The following is a 16,757-nucleotide window of genomic DNA, read 5'->3' as shown; positions in this document are numbered from 1 at the left end:
AAATGTCTATTCAAGTCCTTTGCCCACTTTTAAATTGGGTTGTTTGGGGGTTTTTTTTATGTCGTTTTGGTGTGGTTTTTTTGTTTTTTGTTTTTGAGTTGTAAGAGTTCTGGATTTAATTCCTTACCAGACATATGATTTGGAAATATTTTCTCTCATTCTATAGGTCGCCTTTTCACTCTGTTAACTGTGTCCTGTGATGCACAGAAATATTTCATTTTGATATAGTCCAATTTATGTATACTTTTTTGCCTATACTTTTGATGTCATATCTAAGAAATTGCCAAACCCAGTGTCATGAGGCTTTTCCCCTATGTTTTCTTCTAAATGCTTTATATTTTTAGCCCTCAGATATCCTTCTTGTTACACTTTGAGGTCTGGTAGGCACCTCTGGAATGTTTGCTACAGTACCAAGGACTTCTCCAGTTCTCGGTGGACACTGACAGGGTGGCCTACACAGTGAACTCAGTTCTGACGCGCTGCCTGGAGGTGGCGGCAGACCCCCCAGGTTAAGAGCCCGGTCCCTCAAGACGCCCCCGCTTCAGGTGCCATTCGGAAACCTGGGCGTCTGACCCACTGGCTACAGATCAGAGGTTCCCACGACCTCCTCCTCTTAATTTGCTAGAGCGGCTCACAGAGCTCAGGGAAACATTTACTTACATTTACTGGTTAGTATATAAATAATGGGGTACTGTAAGGGATACAGGTGAAGAGGTACACAGGGTGAGGTCTGGGAGGGTCCTGAGCACAGGAGCTTCTGTCCCTGTGGAACTGAGGTGCACTGCCTTCCACCCTGAAGCTCATCAGTTCTCATTGTTCAAGAGATTTTATGGAGCTTAATCCACAGCGCCCTCCTTCCTTTTCCTGGAGGTCAGTGGGTGGGGCTGAAAGTCCCAACCCTCTTATCACTTGGTCTTTCTGGTGACCAGCCCATCCTGAGGCTGCCTGGGGGCCCCACCTCAGTCACCTCACCAGCATAAACAGGTGTGCTCAACAGGGGCTCCTTATGAGTAACTAAAGGCACTCCTACCACTCAGGAAATTCCAAGGGTTTTAGGAGCTCTGTGCCAGGAACTAGGGACAAAGACCAAACATATTTCTTGTTATACCACAGCACCTTTAAAAAAAGTAAAGCCCAATACAGGAAAAAAAAAGACACCCAGACGGGTGGATGCTGTGCGCACAGTGGCAGCCTGAGGAACTGGCACTCTGCCACCCCTGCCCCTGATCACCTCAGGGGTGGCCCTCAGACCTCCGGGCTGTCATTTTGCGTCCTCCCCTCAGAGCTGTGGCCCTGGCTTTGGTGAGCTGGAGAGATGAGTCTGCAGAGTAGAGCTGTTTTCAAGAACCAGAATGTCGGAAAGGGGCGTGACGGGCAGGAATGCTACAGTAATCTGCCCTGTAGCCGGCCCTTATCAGCTGGGACTGACAGGCGGGGCTTCATGTTTGGGAGGAGCGTGATGGGAGAAGAGCAGCAAAATTGGCCTTTTGTAGAAAACCAGGGACTTTGGGGTCATTCAGCTGAGGTCACTCAGACTGAGGAAGCCACCCTGGGGGTGAGTGAGTGGTTCCAAGTAGAAGAGGAGGGGTGGGTTATCCCTCGGAGTCAGACAGGTGGTCTCCAGAGTGATGCTGAGAGCCTCAAGCTCGGTGGTGGGCTCTCTTGAGGGCAGAGAGCGTCTGCGTGCCGGCGCCACACCGAGGGAGCCCCTTGTAGCCTGGTTTGCCGTGATGAACCAGGAGCACATCACAGCACGGGTCACGGGTGTTTGTCCAGCATTTTCATAAACACAGAGAGCCCTCTCTGCCTGTCTGGGCACATGCCGCATCACTGTGGAGGACAAGACTTTGGACTTGCAGGCCGTAACTTCTTAGTGACAGCCTGAGACGCAGATAGCGGTAGCTTCACTGACAGCCAGGATTTCCTCGTAGGACGAGCAACGGGAAGAGCACTGTGATCAATGCCATGCTCTGGGACAAAGTGCTGCCCTCCGGGATCGGCCACACCACCAACTGCTTCCTGCGGGTGGAGGGCACAGATGGCCACGAGGCCTTCCTCCTCACGGAGGGCTCAGAGGAGAAGAGGAATGTCAAGGTGAGGGAGCAGCGCCGGCCCGGCTTTCAGCCCTCCCTGGGCATGCTGGTGGGTTAAATCCGGGCTTAGACCAGCCAGCGCATCCACTGTGCCAGGACCACTGGAAGCTCTAAGGAGAAGGCAGTGCCCTCCACTGCGGTGGAGTCTGGGGGGGCCCTGTCCTAGCCTGGCTGCTTGGGAATTGCGAGAGCTTCAGGGAGGGTCTGAAACCCGGAGCGCCTGAAGTCCGGATTCACAGTCCTTGTGAATTGCTGGGCAGGCCTTTTCTCTTTGTGATGAAGAGCATATGTGCCTTGTTCTTTGGCGTGTTGCCAGAGAGCGATCCCTGCATTTGCTCTGTGATTCTGACACGTCAGCTCGGGGCTTGCGTGTTTTCATCTTTCTGAGAGCCAGCTGCATTCTTGGTTGGGGCCAGATGCTCATTTTGGTTCATAAAGAATTAATTAATGCAGAAAACCCTCTGCTTTAGGACAACATCCAAGAAAGAAACTCAAAAGAGGAGTGAAGAATAGTTGGTTCTTATTGACAGCTCCCAGCTCTTGACTTTTTTATGTGTGAAATGAAAGAAAAAGGGGTAGCAGATCAGGCAGCAGTCTCAGGCCGTCGTGCTATGGCCACATGGCACTGGAAATCTCCAGGCTGGAGGCTCTTCCTCGGCCCTGATCTTTCTTTCCCTTCTCCCCCATCAGACTGTGAACCAGCTGGCCCACGCCCTTCACCAGGACGAGCAGCTGCATGCCGGCAGCCTGGTGAGTGTGATGTGGCCCAACTCCAAGTGTCCGCTTCTCAAGGATGACCTTGTGCTAATGGACAGGTAAGAGGGAAGGTGCCTCCCCAGGAGGTCCAAGCTGGGAGGGCACCAGCTTTCCATTTCTGGATCATCCAGGCCAGGATCCCCTAGGTCCTGTTGTTGCTCTGCTTAAGTATATTGCTTTTCAGACTGGCTCAACCAAATCTTCCTGCCTCTTGGATTTCCTCCAGGGTCTGGTTACTGTATCCCTGGGCAGGTGTCAGGGCCCTGAAGATGTCCCAGTGATGGTCTGTAAAGAGGGATAGGGAGGTGCTCAAAAGTTGGGAAGGTTCTCAGCCTCAACCCAACACTAGTGTGTTTATTGGGGGCGGGGGGTGGAGCTTGTGGTGGTGAGGTCCATGTTGTATTTTATTTTTCTCAAAGGGACACTTTGCTCCTGCTTTGTGGACAGGCTGTAACTATACCAAGAAATGCAATGCTAGGGTGCTTGCCAGACTCACATAAATACAGAACTTCACCTTAATTGTATACCCCCAAAGTAAAATTCAGATCATTAGGTTTTTATAAAGGTGATAGGTGCGTATGGCAAAAACCACATTTTCAGACAGTCTGGAAGGATACGAGATGAAAAGTAAAAATCCCTCCAATAAGGGCCAGGCCCAATTTCTCTCCCTTCTGTAGCTTTCTCCTCCTTTGCCTGGCTGCCTCAGGTCTGTTCAGAGCAGGAAGAATGGGGCCCATGGTCTGTGTGTCTGGTGACAGTTTATCCTTGTCACCTCTAGCCCTGGCATCGATGTCACCACAGAGCTGGATAGCTGGATTGACAAGTTTTGCCTGGATGCTGATGTGTTCGTGCTGGTGGCCAACTCAGAGTCCACCCTGATGCAGACGGTAACCCCTCTTCCGCCTTTTCCCCCACTCCGAGGACCCAGCTGGGGGGGCGGGCTGGCAGGGCCTCGGCTGGCACGGCTCCTCCCCCACTGAGGTCTTTCCCCCCCCTTCCAGGAAAAGCAGTTCTTCCACAAGGTGAGCGAGCGCTTGTCCCGCCCTAACATCTTCATCCTGAACAACCGCTGGGACGCGTCCGCCTCGGAGCCTGAGTACATGGAGGAGGTGGGTGCCTCTTTACCCAGCAGTTTGGGGAATGCCACCCCATGTGTCTACCCAGTCCCTCTTTATGCTCTCCCAGGCCACATCCCTGAATGAATTTCAGCACCAGAGAAGTCCCGGGTGTTCCTTGGGGTCGCTGATGGCTTTAAAAATACCCCTTCGTGGGAGTTCCCTGGCGGTCCAGTGGTTAGGACTTAGTGCTTTCACTGCTGAGGTCCCAGGTTCAATCCCTGGTCAGGGAACTAAGATCCCACAAGCCGTGCAGTGTGGCAAAAACAAAACCAAACAAAAACAAAACGAAGAAACAAAAACAACTCTTTGGGACTTTCCTGGAGATCCAGTGGTTAAGAATCCGTGCTTCCACTGCAGGGAGCACGGGTTCAGTCCCTGGTCCGGGAACTAAGATCCTGCCTGCTGCGTGGTGCGGCAAAAAAAAACAACAGCAGCAACAAAACGCAAACCCTTCACTTCTCCCATTCGCTTTCCCGGACCCCTCTACTCTTCAAAAGGCTTTCTTCCCGGTCTGAGAAACGTCCCTACCACATTAGCTGCTGCACCCTTGCTTGCTCTCTTTAGTTCATAAAGAATTAATCATTATAGAACAGGCTTAGCTTTAGAAAGACATCCAGGAAAGAAGCTTAAAAGAGGAGTGAAGAATAATTGGTTCTTACTGACAGCTCAGAATGCTTTACTTTTTATGCGTGAAATGAAGGAAAAAGGAGTAACAGGTGATATGGGGTGATGATAAAGCACGTAGTCAGCAGGCTGACGCTGGGCAGTGTGACTGGTGAATTCCCTAACCCCTCCAGTAAATCCTCACCTGTGAGTTGGATATAATAGATAGAGTTGTTGAGAGGATGAAATCTGTTAACTTTGAGAAAAGGCCTGGCACGTGGCAGGTGTCCGCAAGAGGCTGTCATCACTTTTAAGTTCCAGCAGTAGAACCCTAGGGCTTCAGAGCTAGGAGGGATTTTGGGGTGCGGCCACTCATGTAATAAACGAGGCCCAGGGAAGACTCAGCTTGTCAGTACAGAGTCCAGGTGTAGGTTTCTTGACCAATCCCCCCCCACCCAGGTTCCTTTCCTTCTGGGGCGCCAAAGTGAGACACTCTGTAGGCTCTAACAAGGCAATTTGGGGCACGTGTAAGCATTTCAGCTTGTTGATGCACCAGCTGTCTTTGACAGGCTGTACCCCAGGGAACCCCTGTGACCTGGGTTCTGGGGAGCCTGGTGGCTGGAGGACAGATGGTGGGAGATGGTCGCTGCATGTGTGTTTGTACCTTTTGAACCCTGAGCTGTGTGAACAGATTATCTGTGTTTTAGAAAAGAAACAGTTGGGGGCCGCGGGCTCCATCAGGAGGGGCCCACCCGCACCCTGCCTGCTCACGTAACGCCCGTCTGCTTGGGCTCCAGGTACGGCGGCAGCACATGGAGCGCTGTACCAGCTTCCTGGTGGACGAGCTGGCTGTGGTGGATCGAGGCCAGGCTGGAGACCGCATCTTCTTTGTGTCTGCCAAGGAGGTGCTCAACGCCAGGATCCAGAAGGCCCAGGGCATGCCCGAAGGAGGTGACGATGGAACCAGCTTCTTGCTTTTCCCTAACATTTGAGTCGTTGGGTCTCATACTAAGTCAGCCAGTAGAAACAGTTCTGAGAACGAGGTGGTGAGAAGAGCCCTGAGTGAGAAGCTCTCGACTGCGAGTTATTTCTGGACTAATGTGGTGCAATTCTCCTAGGGGGCGCTCTTGCAGAAGGCTTTCAAGTGAGGATGCTTGAGTTTCAGAATTTTGAGAGGAGATTTGAGGTGAGCACAAGCCTTTGATCCTGGTGTCTGGCGATTCTGTGCCTCCCCGGCCCTTTCCAGCTGTGTCCCTGGCAGTGGATGCCGGAGCCTGGCCCTTGGCCGGTGGCCTCTGCCTCCCTCTGCGCCTCTTGTCTGTTCCAGGAGTGCATATCCCAGTCGGCTGTGAAGACCAAGTTTGAGCAGCACACGGTCCGGGCCAAGCAGATCGCGGAGGCTGTTCGCCTCATCATGGACTCTCTGCACATCGCGGCGCAGGAGCAGCGGTAAGAGCCCCGGAGGTGACAGGAGGGAGCGTGGCAGTGACCGCCTCACCCCTGCCTGGACCCGGCCCAGGGCCAGAGCCTGGCCGCCAGATCAGAGCCTCAGGGTTCCCTCCAGGCCCCGTTCGAGCCACGAGGAGCAGCCTGGTGAGGAGGCCGTGGGGCGTCTGTCCATCCCACCTGGCCTGTGCAGTGAGGTTCCCCACAAGCCCGCGTTGGCGGCCTTGGCCCAGCGCTGCGCCGAGCGCTGCAGCCGTTCTCAGAGCCTGAAGCAGGACATACTTCTTTTTTTTGTTTATTGTTTAAATTTTTATTTATTTATTTATTTATTTATGGCTATGTTGGGTCTTCGTTTCTGTGCGAGGGCTTTCTCTAGTTGTGGCAAGCGGGGGCCACTCTTCATCGCGGTGCACGGGCCTCTCACTATCGCGGCCTCTCTTGTTGCGGAGCACAGGCTCCAGACGCGCAGGCTCAGTAGTTGTGGCTCACGGGCCTAGTTGCTCCGCGGCATGTGGGATCTTCCCAGACCAGGGCTCGAACCCGTGTCCCCTGCATTGGCAGGCAGATTCTCAACCACTGCGCCACCAGGGAAGCCCCAGGGCATACTTCTTAAAAATACCCTTTTTTTGGAGAAATTAAAATATAGGAAAGATATACAGAGAATAAACCGTGCTTCCATTGCACAGAATTGACAATATTTGCTTTATTTTTAAGTTAAAATAAAAGACATACAGCATAAACTAACACATCGTAAAGCAATTATACTCCAATAAAGATGTTAAAAAAAACCCACAACAACAACACAGAAAAAAATGTTGAATACCCTTTGATTCTTGAGCCCCTGTCCCAGTGTCCCTCTGCCCACTCCTCAGAGGCAACTGCAATCATGAATTTGGTGTGTAGTCCTGTCATTCATTAAGCAGTACTTTTTATGTAAGTTCTGAAGAATACATAATGTTGCTCTGCAAGTGCTTTAAATGCACAGATACAGGATCATGCTGCACCTGGCTTCTCTTTCCACTCAGCATCGTTTTCACCCTTTGTCCTTGTTGGTACCTGTAGATGGAGTTTAGGACTATTAGCTGCTATAGAGTAGTCCACTGTGAATGTACCTCCTTTTCCTGTAGATTGATTTTTAGATTTCATTATTTTGCTATTGCAAACCCTGCTGCAGTGGATGCCAGTCTGTGTGTCCGCTTGTGCACATCTGCAGGTGTCTTTCTAGCATTAATTCCTGGAGGTGGAACGTTTCCTCTTAGGGTATATGCATTTCAGTTTTACCCAGTTTTACTTGTGGCTTTCTGAAACATCTGAACCCATCCGAGGTCCCACCAGCAGTGTATGCTGGAACTCCCATTTCCCTGACCCCATCAGTAATTCAGACTTGGGGAATTTGGCCAGGCTTCTGGGTAGCGTAGTACCTCTTTTTTCTTTTTCTTGATTATACTAGTGATTTTTTTCTATATTAATTGGCAGAACTTGTTCTAAAGCCCCTGAAAGCGCCCTCCCCTGTCTGTCACCACCACGTCTTCCAAATTTGGAAAACTTGAGTGAGTTGTCGGCGCCGTCTCTCCCTCATACCTGGGAAGGGGAAGAGCAGGCCTCCGGGGACGTGCATGGAACCGCCAGGATCGCCACTGGGGCCCACACAGGCTTCCCCGCGTCCCCTCTTGCTTCTCTGCTTAGTCACGTGGGGACCTGCGTCGCGTAACCAGAGCTCTTTCTTTCAGGGTTTACTGCCTGGAAATGCGAGAAGAGCGGCAGGAGCGGCTGAAATTTATTGACAAGCAGCTGGAGCTCTTGGCGCAAGACTACAAACTGCGAATTAAGCAGATTACGGAGGAAGTTGAGAGGCAGGTGAGAAGTGGGAGAGGAAGCACACTGGGGAGATTTGGACTCCGAGTAGAGGCTGGGGAGCTAGAAAAGTGAAAACGCAGACATCCTATTACTTGGGGGCTCCTCAGCCTTCCAGGAGGAAGTCGTGGCCCTGATTCAAGAACGTGGCGCCTCCCTGGGTTTGCTCTTCTATCGTGTGACCCTGGGCAAGTCCCCCCTCCTCTGGGCCTCCTCCTCCATATCTTACAGGGGTGTTTGGTCAGCCAGTCTCTCATATCCCCTCTACCTCAAAAACTTTAATTCCGTAGATCAGCTGAGGACACTGCATGGGTGAGGGGAAAGATATCCAGTGTGTTAGAGTCTGTTAGACTCTCTCCTGGTGCTGCAGAATTGAACCACATTCCTCCTTGACACTTAACCAGCACGCTGCTTCTGCTGTAGGTATCCACTGCGATGGCTGAGGAGATCCGGCGCCTCTCTGTGCTGGTGGACGAGTACCAGATGGACTTCCACCCTTCCCCAGTGGTCCTCAAGGTTTATAAGAATGTGAGTCATTAAGTGGCAGGTGCTCTGGGCAGGGGCTCCCCTTATTTCCTGTTGGCTACTGGAAGGAATCACCAAGCAGACAGCGATTCAGCCCCTGCTGCTCTGAGTCAGGGCCCCTCAGCCAGGGACACGAGCCCCAGGCTCCCACGCGGCCTGCCTGCCGCCGTTGCCTTGTGGGCCTGGGCTGACCAGCCTCGGATTTCCCTGTCCCTGGGCTCCCCAGAGGGAACCGCTGGCAGAGGGCGCCACTTCCCTTCGCCTCTCTTCTGGCTGCAGGAACTGCACCGCCATATAGAGGAAGGACTGGGCCGAAATATGTCGGACCGCTGCTCCACGGCCATCACCAGCTCCCTGCAGACCATGCAGCAGGAGATGATAGGTCAGTGCTGCGGGGGCCTCGCGACCTGGTCCCTGGGCTGCCCAAAGATCAGTTTCAGGCCAGTCTACAGAAGTAAAGGCCTTTCCTTGTCTGTCACCTTTTATGATGAGTCAGCTCCATACCTTGGGGTTCTGGGCATGTGTCATGAGTTCATTCTACACATAGACTTGGGGGGTCAGTGGGGGGGGGGTCCTTTTTTTTTTTTTTTTTTAATTTATTTATTTATGTATTTATTTATTTTTGGCTGTGTTGGGTCTTTGTTGCTGCGCATGGGCTTTCTCTAGTTGTGGCGAGCTGGGGCTACTCCTCGCTGTGGTACGTGTGCTCCTCATTGCCGTGGCTTCTCCCGCTGTGGAGCATGGGCTCTAGGTGCGCGGGCTTCAGTAGTTGTGGCACGTGGGCTCAGTAGTTGTGGCTCACGGGCTCTAGAGTGCAGGCTCAGCAGCTGTGGCTCACGGGCTTACTTGCTCCGCGGCACGTGGGATCTTCCCGAAGCAGGGCTTGAACCCGTGCCCCCTGCATTGGCAGGTGGAGTCTTAACCACTGCGCCACCAGGTAGGTCCCCGTGGGGGTGTCTTGTGTTACCACATGGGACTAGCAGAGGCTGAGAGTTCGGCCTCCTCCTTAAATCCGCACGTTAGCCGGTGTGGAGCCTTGGTCTGCATCCCCCGCCCACTGGCCCGCTCTTCCGGGCCTGATCTCCGGGCCTCACCGTCAGCGCCCTGGGCCGCAGCGAGTGCTCTGAGGCCCGGCCCTGGCGTGGCACGGGGCTGAGCTGCTGTGCTTTCTCTGTGTTTCTGTTCCTGACAGACGGCTTGAAACCCCTCCTTCCTGTGTCTGTGCGGAGTCAGGTAGACTTGCTGGTCCCTCGGCAGTGCTTCTCCCTCAGCTACGACCTGAACTGTGACAAGCTGTGTGCCGACTTTCAGGAGGACATCGAGTTCCATTTTTCTCTCGGGTGGACCATGCTGGTGAATAGGTTCCTGGGCCCCAAGAACAGCCGCCGGGCCTTGATGGGCTACAACGACCAGGCAAGCGAAGTCCCGCACCCTCGGGCATCAAGGGAGGTCAGTCTGCACCCCAGGCACACAAACTGTTCTGAAAGGGGTGCCCTGAGGTCACAGCCGTGGCATGTGGGCCACCACCACGGTCAGGTTTTTGCCACAAATCAACCTAGCTTTATCCTAAGCACTAATATTTGTGAAATTACAAACTCAAGCCGCATTTTTTTTTCTATTACACGTTAAAGTGAGCATGTAACTATTAAATATAGATGACCTAGCTGTCCACATACCACCATTTTTCATGTTTAGATGTTGAACCCCCCATCTCTGTACCACTGGAGTTACTGCCCGGGCTGCTCTCAGGCCACGTCCCACACCTGGGGACCTGTGCTGAAGCGTTCCAGGGCGGCCACTGCGCCCGTTCTGTGGTACCCCACGGTGCTCACCTTTGGGCCGGCAGGTCTGTTAGGAGCTTAAATTCTTCTCTGCTACATGTGAAGCTCATTTTCCCTTTTGGAAATTGAAGAGCCACTCCCCGTGCCCCTGTTCTGGACCCTAGAATGAGAGACTGGCCGGTATCTTCTCAGCCCCTCCTCGTTTCTCTCTGCAGGTGCAGCGGCCCATGCCCCTGACCCCGGCCAACCCCAGCATGCCCCCACTGCCCCAGGGCTCCCTCACCCAGGAGGAGCTCATGGTTTCCATGGTCACCGGCCTGGCCTCCCTGACCTCCAGGACCTCCATGGGCATTCTCGTTGTTGGAGGAGTGGTCAGTGACAAGCCCTGCTCGGGAAGGGGCGGGCAGGGGGGTGGGGACCGAGAGGCACAGTCTGGTGGGTGTCCCCACATCGGCCCTGCGCTTCACATCCGTGACGACTTTTTGCTGTGATCTCAGGAGCCGTGCAGCCTTAGCCCTTTAACATACATTCATTGACTTATTTAAGTCTCACTTAACTAACGTGACATTTAGGTTCCCGTTTTACAGAAGAACATCGGCAGTTGGCTTGCCAAGGACACACAGCTAGGATTTGAGCTCTGACCCCATCTGACTCCAGGACCATATTCTTTCCCCTGTAGGGCCAGTAGGGTAGGGAAGTGACCTGAGAAATTGACGAACCTGGCTGGGTTCTAGAGAGGTGGGTATGACCAGGAGTTTCTCACTGGTAGGTGAGGAAACCGAGAGCAAAACTTGCAAGGGCTTGAGACAGAAAGAGGCCAGGCTGGGCCTTGAACCCTTGTCTCTCCAGCTGCAGTCTTATTGCCCTTTCTTTCTGCCCCAAGGCCTGAGATCACAGGCTGCCTTCTTGATTACTGGGGTACTCCCCATGTCTTGTGTGACCCAAGACACACTGCAGCTAGAGTTATTTATGCCTTGAATTTTCTTGATGATGTGGGCAAGTTCTCTTTGTCATGGTCGTTTTGAGTTGTGGAGAGGTGGCAGAACGCAACTGTAACAAAACTGCCAGGAATTGCATTCTCAGCTTGTAAGACTAGGGCGGGCTGGAGCTGAGGCTCGCTCCCTCCTGGCCTGTAGACGGTACATGCTCTGGTTTTTTTTTTCACAGATGGTGACCTGGCAGAGGGTCATGATCTGAGAAGCTGACACTTGACGGTTATGTAACCCTTTTTACAGTCAGTGTCTCATTTTACCCAAACAACCCTGAGAATTGGGTGGAGGCCATTATCCTATTTTGGGAGGAAACAGGTGTAAACAAATTTGCCCAAGGTCACACAGCCAAGGAAGAGCTGCACACTAGAGCCTCGATTTCTGGCTCCAAGTCCGGTGCTCTTTGACTGTAACTACACTGCCTCCAACCAAAGTGTTACAAACCAGACCAAAAGAAGCTGTCTACTGAGGACCGATGTGCAGAATTCTGCTTGTCAGTGTCACCAGAATGGAGTGTCCCTTCAGAGTACTCTAACGTTTACCTTTAAGATTCCTCTGTGCCTGGATCTGTGCTTCTGGTGCTCACAACCACAGAGGTGGCCTTTGCACAAGTCATGTTGTGTGGCCCACACTAAGTTTCCCTCGTCTCCAAACTAGACATGGTCCCTGCCCTTCTGGCCTCAGTGAGACCAAGGACGACATTGAAAGGAGTGTTCTGAGTAGAAGCACAAAGGCTCTTTGAGGCTCTTGGGAAAGTCCTGGCTGAGAGGATGGGCGGTGGGATGGCAGAGGGATTGTGCCAGCTGACCACTGTGCCTCTGCAGGTGTGGAAGGCTGTGGGCTGGCGACTCATCGCCCTCTCCCTTGGCCTCTATGGCCTCTTGTACGTCTACGAGCGTCTGACCTGGACCGCCAAGGCCAAGGAGAGGGCCTTCAAGCGCCAGTTTGTAGAGTACGCCAGCGAGAAGCTGCAGCTCATCATCAGCTATACCGGCTCCAACTGCAGCCACCAAGTCCAGCAGTGAGTGGCCCCGTCAGCCCCGAGGGGCCAGTGCCGGCTCCCGTGGTTCAGGACTGCCCTCTAGGTTTCCTCCTAACCTGGCCTGGAAACCACTGGGCCCTGAGCGCTGTCTGACTCTGGCCTTCAGCTGTGCAGTGCCAGCGTGGAGGCTAGGGATGGGGGAGGAGTCTCCAGGGACACCTTACGTCCTGGGCTGGGACCAGGTAGGCCTCTGGTCTCCCAAGAAAGGAAGACATGGGAAGACGAGGGCTGTTACCTGTAGCCATCTTTTAAAGGTTACCTCGAAGGGCTTGGGTTGTGGGTGTAGCTTTGACGTTCTGAGCCACAGCCCATTCTTCATGGCGTATCTTAGGGCAGGTGGGAATGGATGGCTTGATCTGGGTGGTGGTCAGGAAGGCGCTGGCTGCCTGCCTTTTATTGCTATGTGGCAGGCCCTCTGCTAGGCATTTTGCACCTAACTCTTCATTTTCTCCCTGAGCCCTTTGAGGTAGACGTTTTTACTGGCACCTTGTTTTTCAAAATGAGGAAATTGAGATTTGAAGAGGAGTCATGTGTCTCCTGCACTCGACTGAGTGCAGGAAATTGAAGAGCCACTCCCCGTGCCCCTGTAGCAGCAGAGCCGGGATCTGAATCCTGGTCTCTTGTGCCCAAGCCGGGGCGTCTTGCTCTGTGCTCCTGGTTCTCACCCTGTGCTGATGCTCGTGTGTGTGCTGGCTGTGATGTCCGCGGTCTCAGCAGCGGGCGGGGACGATTCTGACAAACCGGGACAGGCGCAGGTGACAGATGGGCTGGCTGCTTCACCACCGACGTGGCCTGGTTGATCCTGACTCTCCCCCCTCAGGGAACTGTCTGGGACCTTTGCCCATCTGTGCCAGCAAGTTGATGTCACCCGGGAGAACCTGGAGCAGGAAATTGCCGCCATGAACAAGAAAATTGAGGTTCTTGATTCGCTTCAGAGCAAAGCCAAACTGCTCAGGTGAGGTTGGCCATGTGGCAGCAGAGGAAGTCCGGTCCCTGGGGTTACAGCTCACAGGCACGTCCTTAACCGCAATGTCTCAGGCACTTGACACGTGCTGTCCCATCTTCAGCATCCCTTTAGGAACGTATCATCACCTTCACTTTATAAAATGGAGGATCGAGGCCTAGAGAGGTTAAGTAATTTATCTGGGATCCCACAGTAAGTGGTCAAGCCAGGAGTAGAAGAATCCAGGCGTGCTGGGCTCCAGCACTCTCTGACACTCCACACGTTGATTGTCCTTTATTGTGGGCGGGAACAGTGGGCTACACCCGGCCCCCAGCTCCCGCCATTTCACGGTGCGGCACATCAGCATCCGTGTCCACAGGGGAGCTGGCCGGGTAGCCAGGGACCGGCAGAACCCGGATCGGAACCCAGGTCTGCGTAGGGTCTCTGTTGAAAGTCAGAGCTTCCAGCAGCAGGTTGCCGGGGAGAGGATGGGTCTCAGGAGTCAGGAGTCCTGGCTTCTGGTCCTGGCACCCTCGTTTGGGCAAATCACTGAGCTTTCCTATGTCTCATTGCTTTCATCTGTGAAATGGAGTAAGGTTTCATGACACAGTCACAGAGCTGCGTGTGAAAGTGCTCTGCAGAAGTCCTCGGCCCACTCAGGCTGGGATAACATCAGCACACGGGACTCTGTTCTTCCTGCCCCGCCCTGACGTCAGCACAGAGGGAGCTGCATCAGAGGGCGTCGGTGGGCCTTGCCCTCCCCGCCCACTGCCCTGGGACAGCTGTGTTCTAGAGACACGCCGCGCATCCCCGGGGAAGTCTCAAGCGGCCGGTGGGTTCGGGGTGGGTGTCTCTGCTGCTCGTCACCTGCAGCGACAGGGTGAACCTGAAAAGGGCTGCGTGTGAGCAGCCCAGCCTCCTGCTGACAGGCAGGAAGACCGTGTTCCCAGCAGGCCAGGGACTTGCCCGTGGTCCCGGCACGAAGCAAACACAGGGCTTGAGGGTCAGAAAAACCTGATTTTATTTCCACCACTGATTGGTCGCGTGACCGTAGGAAGTTATTGAACCTCTCTGGGCCTCATTTTCCTCCTCGGTGAAGTGGAGGTTATTGGAGGGATAATGAGTAAATGAGTCTGTACAAGTCAAGTGTCCGGTAGAACGGCACTTGGCCTTGGCACATCGTGCCGTTACTTGTTATCAGCTGTTACTGCTACAAGGTAACCGTTTCTCTGCAGGAATAAAGCTGGTTGGTTGGACAGCGAACTCAACATGTTCACGCACCAGTACCTGCAGCCCAGCAGATAGTGGGCAGCCCGGAGCCGGCGCCTGCGTAGGGAGGGGCAGCGCTGCCAGCCGCGAGGGGCCTCCCGCCGGGGCCACGCGCAGCTCCCGTCCGTTGCCGCCACCGTGAGAATGAAAGCACCCACTGTCTCCCACCGTTTTGAGCCCTGAGACGCTAGTTATTTTCCCCCTCCTTTGCCTGCTGTTGCAGGAAGATATTCCGGCTCATACCCCTGAAGGAGACTTTTTTTTTTCAGTGATGACTCTGGACAGCATGACACTGAGGAGTGAAGTCGAGTCTTTTCTCTGTTTTGTCCGGCTCTGTTGACTGAGAATCATCTGATTGCTTGATGAGGCCTTGGGATCAGCCAGCATTGCAGAAGGCCTGGTTGGGCCTTTAAGGATATCAGGCAGACACCCCCTCCTCCAGCCAACGCTAACACTGACCCACGCGCACCTGCCTACCGCGCACCCCAGCGCATCCGCAGAGAAAGGCCACCTTAGGGGGTGGTTGCATTTTCTTCCCGGATTGCGCTGGGAACAGTTCCAGGAAGGCCAAGGCTGTCCCAGGAGGGTTGTGGCTTACGTGTCAGTTTGGTCCTTCGGCTTTCATTCTTCGTCCCATCTGCAGAGCCTTCCAGACCAGCCTTTCAGTCTTGGTGGTGGGGCTGAGAGTGCAGAGGTAGCTGGAACGCTGAGTGGCGTAGGGGAGGGGCGTGTGGAGGGTGTGTCCTAAAGCCCCTGCTGTCACGGGTGGCCGGTGCCGTGATGGGGAGAGACTTGCCTCCTCCTCATTCTGTCCCTTGTTCTGGTTTTGGTCCTTAGCCTATTATTCTGGTTTCTTTTTCATGAAAGATGGTTTGGTCCAGATAGTTAAAGGATGTAGTAGAAGGAAAGATGGCGGAAGGAGGGAACCTTGGCGGCAGGCTGAGAGGAGTGGGCCCCTCCCAGGACAGCTAGAGAATCTGGAGTTGATGCAGAACAGGACCTTGCATCTGACCTTGCTCTGTGAGGGGTTCGTGGGGTCTCAGAGCCCACTCTACTAGCTTGATGTTCCATAAGAGACATGTTCCCACCCCTCACCCTGCCTCGGCCCAAGCTGCCCTTGGCCACCAGACCTCTGGATGAAGTCTCCTGTGCCAGCGATGCTGCACGTGGCCGAGAGACAGTGCGGGGAACCCAGCACCCAGCCTCCCACCCTCCCTGATCCCAGAGCCTCCAGCTGACACATGGGGCCTCGTGTTGATTTTGAGAAGTGTTTCCTGTTGTTGAGTTTGGGGATCGTTACCGGTCAAAGTGGGGGCAGGTTCCTGTCTCCAAGGTGTTAACTGTCTGGGGCAAACAGCCTTCGGGTGACAGCCTTTGCAGGGCAGGTCAGAGAACTTCCTAGAAACCAGCGGCATGTCTCTCCCAGAAAGAGGCTCAGGCAGAGAGGTGGGGCTTGTCCTGCTCTCTTGAATCCACCCGCCCTCCGACTTTGGGGAAATGACTTGGTGGCCTCTGCTCACTGGTGGGTGGCACGCAGGTGGCGTGCTCTCCAGGTGCCCGCTTGTCCTTCAAACCCTCAGTCTACCCTGGTGCGTGGAACAAAGTGATGGACTTCGCCGAGGCCGCCATGCGGCGGGAGGGCGCTCTGAGCTTTTTGCCAGCCTGGATGGTGGTTCCCTCCCAGTGTGTCTGGAGAAATCAGTGTCACACAATTCCAATGAATCTTGTGCTTTTGGGGGGGTGGTTATTATTTAGAATAACTAAACATGAATTTTTTTTGAATGTAGCCTCTGGGCAATGAATGAGATTTTGAGCTTCTTATACAATAAGTAAAATTGAAATTACACCACTGAGGGCGAGACTCTGAAAGAACTGTGGCAAAAAGCACTTTAATTTAATGCTGCTGACTTTGTTCTCTGTTTTTATGTTCATTTGCTGGAGTGCAAGACGTGCTTGACATGGTGGGTTTTTCTCTGATGTATTTAAGGTGATATATTTGCCTGAATTATTCCTGTATCATTGCTGATAATATTGAACACTAAAATAAAACCTAGTTGGAAACCATTTGTTTTGTGTGTCTCCTCAGCTTACTGTTCCTATGCAAACTCTCTTTGACATGACAAAGTCTGCAGGCTGTATTTTGAAATGACCTTAACTTCGTTTAGGGGAAGTTCCCACTGTAATCTGCCTGTGGGTTCCTCCTGACTCTGGAAGGAATCTGATACTCTCAGAAGAACAAAAGGCGTAACTGATCTTTAAGAACCAGGAAATCTAGAGTGATTTCTTTACAGATTTCGCCATAACTCTAAACCATTCATTTTTCACTTAAAAAGTAATG

The 16,757-nt window shown here is 53.3% G+C and overlaps 1 protein-coding gene and 1 long non-coding RNA gene across 3 annotated transcripts in view; one reads left to right on the top strand and one right to left on the bottom strand.

Moving 5' to 3' along the window:
* MFN2 (mitofusin 2) overlaps window positions 1–16,483 on the top strand; it is a 28,274-nt gene extending 11,791 nt beyond the window's left edge. For both annotated transcript variants that reach the window (XM_082381374.1, XM_082381375.1), the window contains 15 exons: window positions 1,932–2,094; window positions 2,784–2,908; window positions 3,628–3,736; window positions 3,851–3,958; window positions 5,368–5,521; window positions 5,689–5,756; window positions 5,898–6,019; window positions 7,747–7,873; window positions 8,294–8,398; window positions 8,675–8,777; window positions 9,588–9,808; window positions 10,392–10,547; window positions 11,990–12,186; window positions 13,028–13,162; window positions 14,386–16,483. In XM_082381374.1, coding sequence (XP_082237500.1) covers window positions 1,932–2,094; window positions 2,784–2,908; window positions 3,628–3,736; window positions 3,851–3,958; window positions 5,368–5,521; window positions 5,689–5,756; window positions 5,898–6,019; window positions 7,747–7,873; window positions 8,294–8,398; window positions 8,675–8,777; window positions 9,588–9,808; window positions 10,392–10,547; window positions 11,990–12,186; window positions 13,028–13,162; window positions 14,386–14,455 — 1,963 coding nt within the window. In that variant the 3' untranslated portion in view covers window positions 14,456–16,483. The remainder of the gene's footprint in view (window positions 1–1,931; window positions 2,095–2,783; window positions 2,909–3,627; window positions 3,737–3,850; window positions 3,959–5,367; window positions 5,522–5,688; window positions 5,757–5,897; window positions 6,020–7,746; window positions 7,874–8,293; window positions 8,399–8,674; window positions 8,778–9,587; window positions 9,809–10,391; window positions 10,548–11,989; window positions 12,187–13,027; window positions 13,163–14,385) is intronic.
* On the bottom strand, window positions 6,702–7,740 carry LOC309624521. Its single transcript, XR_014241992.1, has 2 exons — window positions 7,598–7,740; window positions 6,702–7,072 (listed from the first exon to the last, which is right to left on the bottom strand). It is a non-coding gene; the product is annotated as an uncharacterized lncRNA (long non-coding RNA).
* Window positions 16,484–16,757: the final 274 nt, after the last annotated feature.

This window comes from Balaenoptera borealis (genome assembly GCF_965194805.1).
Source record: "Balaenoptera borealis genome assembly, chromosome: 1".
In the NCBI taxonomy this organism is placed as follows: domain Eukaryota; kingdom Metazoa; phylum Chordata; class Mammalia; order Artiodactyla; family Balaenopteridae; genus Balaenoptera; species Balaenoptera borealis.
This window is presented reverse-complemented; position numbering and strand designations above follow the sequence as displayed.